This window comes from Malurus melanocephalus, unplaced genomic scaffold (genome assembly GCF_030028575.1).
Source record: "Malurus melanocephalus ecotype Western Australia unplaced genomic scaffold, MMel_1.1 scaffold_2030, whole genome shotgun sequence".
Taxonomy (NCBI): Eukaryota; Metazoa; Chordata; class Aves; order Passeriformes; family Maluridae; genus Malurus; species Malurus melanocephalus.
In genome coordinates, this window is record NW_026625262.1 from 2,290 (window position 1) to 4,458 (window position 2,169).

The 2,169-nt window shown below is 44.8% G+C and overlaps 1 protein-coding gene across 1 annotated transcript in view; it reads left to right on the plus strand.

Annotated features, from left to right (window-relative positions):
• LOC130587519 (phosphoribosylformylglycinamidine synthase-like) overlaps nucleotides 1-2,169 on the plus strand; it is a gene marked incomplete at its 5' end in the record, with an annotated part of 8,251 nt that overhangs the window by 2,286 nt on the left and 3,796 nt on the right. The window contains 5 exons of the mRNA XM_057388501.1: nucleotides 1-87; nucleotides 526-654; nucleotides 1,036-1,109; nucleotides 1,616-1,772; nucleotides 2,105-2,166. Of these exons, the coding sequence (XP_057244484.1) occupies nucleotides 1-87; nucleotides 526-654; nucleotides 1,036-1,109; nucleotides 1,616-1,772; nucleotides 2,105-2,166 (509 nt within the window). The remainder of the gene's footprint in view (nucleotides 88-525; nucleotides 655-1,035; nucleotides 1,110-1,615; nucleotides 1,773-2,104; nucleotides 2,167-2,169) is intronic.

The following is a 2,169-nucleotide window of genomic DNA, read 5'->3' on the forward strand; positions in this document are numbered from 1 at the left end:
CGTTCGCGCGGCCCTTGGAGGTGGCGATCGGGGCCAGCGACGGCGCCAGCGACTACGGCAACAAATTCGGGGAGCCCCTGCTGGCAGGTGAGGCTTTTGGGGTGAATTCTCATGATTTTGGGCAATTTTGGGAAAAATTGGGATTTTGGGGATTTTTTTWWAATTTTTTGGGGCTTTTTTTGGGTGTCTTTTGGTTGTTTTTTGAGCCAATTTTGGCTTTTTTGGAGGCAATTTACGGGAGGTTTGGGAACATTTTTGGGGACAATTTATAATTTTTTAGGATATTTTTAGCATTTTTAGGAACTTCTTGGGACTTTTTTGGAATTTTGGGGAGATTTTGAGTCATTTTGTGGTGATTTTATGTCATTTTCAGTTGGTTTTGGGGCATTTTGTGGCAGATTTGGGGCCATTTTAGGTCGATTTTGGCTGATTGTGGAACGCTCTAATTTTGGCCATTTTTGGGTGATTACAGCTGGGGGTTTTTGGCAATTTTGGGTCATTTTGGGCGGATTTTCGCATTTGCAGGCTTCGCCCGCTCGTTCGGGCAGGTCCTGCCCGGGGGGCAGCGCCGGGAGTGGATCAAACCCGTCATGTTCAGCGGCGGCATCGGAGCCCTGGAGGACGAGCACGTCCGGAAAGAGCCCCCGGAGCCCGGTGAGGACCCAAAACCCTGAAAAATCACCCCAACAACACTGACAATCACCCCAAAATATCCGCAAACCAAAAAAACAYSCCAAAATACCCCAGAGTGCACCTGGAACCTGGTGAGGAATCAAARAACCCCAAAATCACCCCAAAAACATCCTAAAATACCCCAAAAACTTCAAAATATGCCAAAAGCAACCCGAAATACCCAAAATGACCCAAAATCACTCCAAAATCACCCCAAAATGACCCAAAATACCCCAAGATTATCCCAAATTTTCCCCAAATTTTCCCCCCAAATTTTCCCCCCAAATTTTCCCCATTTTTCCCCAATTTTCTCAATTTTCCCAAAATTTTCCCAATTTTCTCAATTTTTCCCAATTTTCCCAGGGATGTTGGTGGTGAAGTTGGGGGGTCCCGTCTACAGGATCGGCGTGGGGGGAGGGGCCGCCTCCTCCGTCCAGGTTTGGGACAAATTCCCGCGATTTTGGGAAAATTTAGGAATTCTAGAAAAAAATGGCAATTTTGTCAAAAAAATGGGGGGGTTGGGGCATTTTAAATTTTTCTTTCAATTTTTTCGATGGATTTTTTGGGAAGGTTTTAAATTATTTTATTATTTTTTGAGAATTTGGGGGGACTTTTGAATTCTTGGGATTTTTTGGAGATTTTTTTGGCATTTTCAGGATTTCTTCCAGAATTTTGGGATTTCTTTCCAAATTTAGGGAAATTTTTAGGGGATTATTGTGATTTCTCTCAGTATTTTGGTATTTTTTGGGGGGTTTAGGGATTTCTTTGCGAGTTCTTTCGTGATTTTTGGGATTTCCTTTGGGATTTCATGGTTTATTTTTTTTTTTAATTTTGTTATTTTTTCCAGAATTTTTCCAGGGATATGGGTTTTTTTGGGGGGATTTTGGGTTTTTTTTGGCAGGAATTCCACAATTTTGACCAAATTTCGGATTTTTGTCCCCAGGTGCAGGGGGACAGCGAGGCCGAGCGCGATTTGGGGGCGGTGCAGCGCGGGGACCCCGAGATGGAGCAGAAACTGAACCGAGTCCTGCGCGGCTGCGTCGAGAGCGGGGCCAGGAACCCCATCAGCTCCATCCACGACCAGGGGGCCGGGGGAAACGGTCAGGAATTGGGGCCAAAGTCGGGAAAAACGGAAAAAACAAAAAAAAAAAGAGAAAATTGGAGAAAAAAATAGAGAAATGGGGAAAAAATGGGGGAAAATGGGTAAAAATTAAGGAAAGATTTGGAATTTTTGAAAAGAATGGAAAAATTGGGAAACATGGGGGAAAATGGGAAAAATTGGAACAAAAGGGTAAAATTAGGAAAAATGGGGAAAAAGTTGGGGGGAAATCAGGAAAATTGAGGACAATTGGGATTTTTGGGGCCATTGTGGGGGCTGAGGGCAGTGTCTCGTGGTGTCCCCAATTTGTCCCCATTTTTCCCCATTTTCCAGGCAATGTTCTGAAGGAGATCTCGGAGCCCGCCGGGGCCGTCATCTACGCCAGCCGCTTCCAGGTC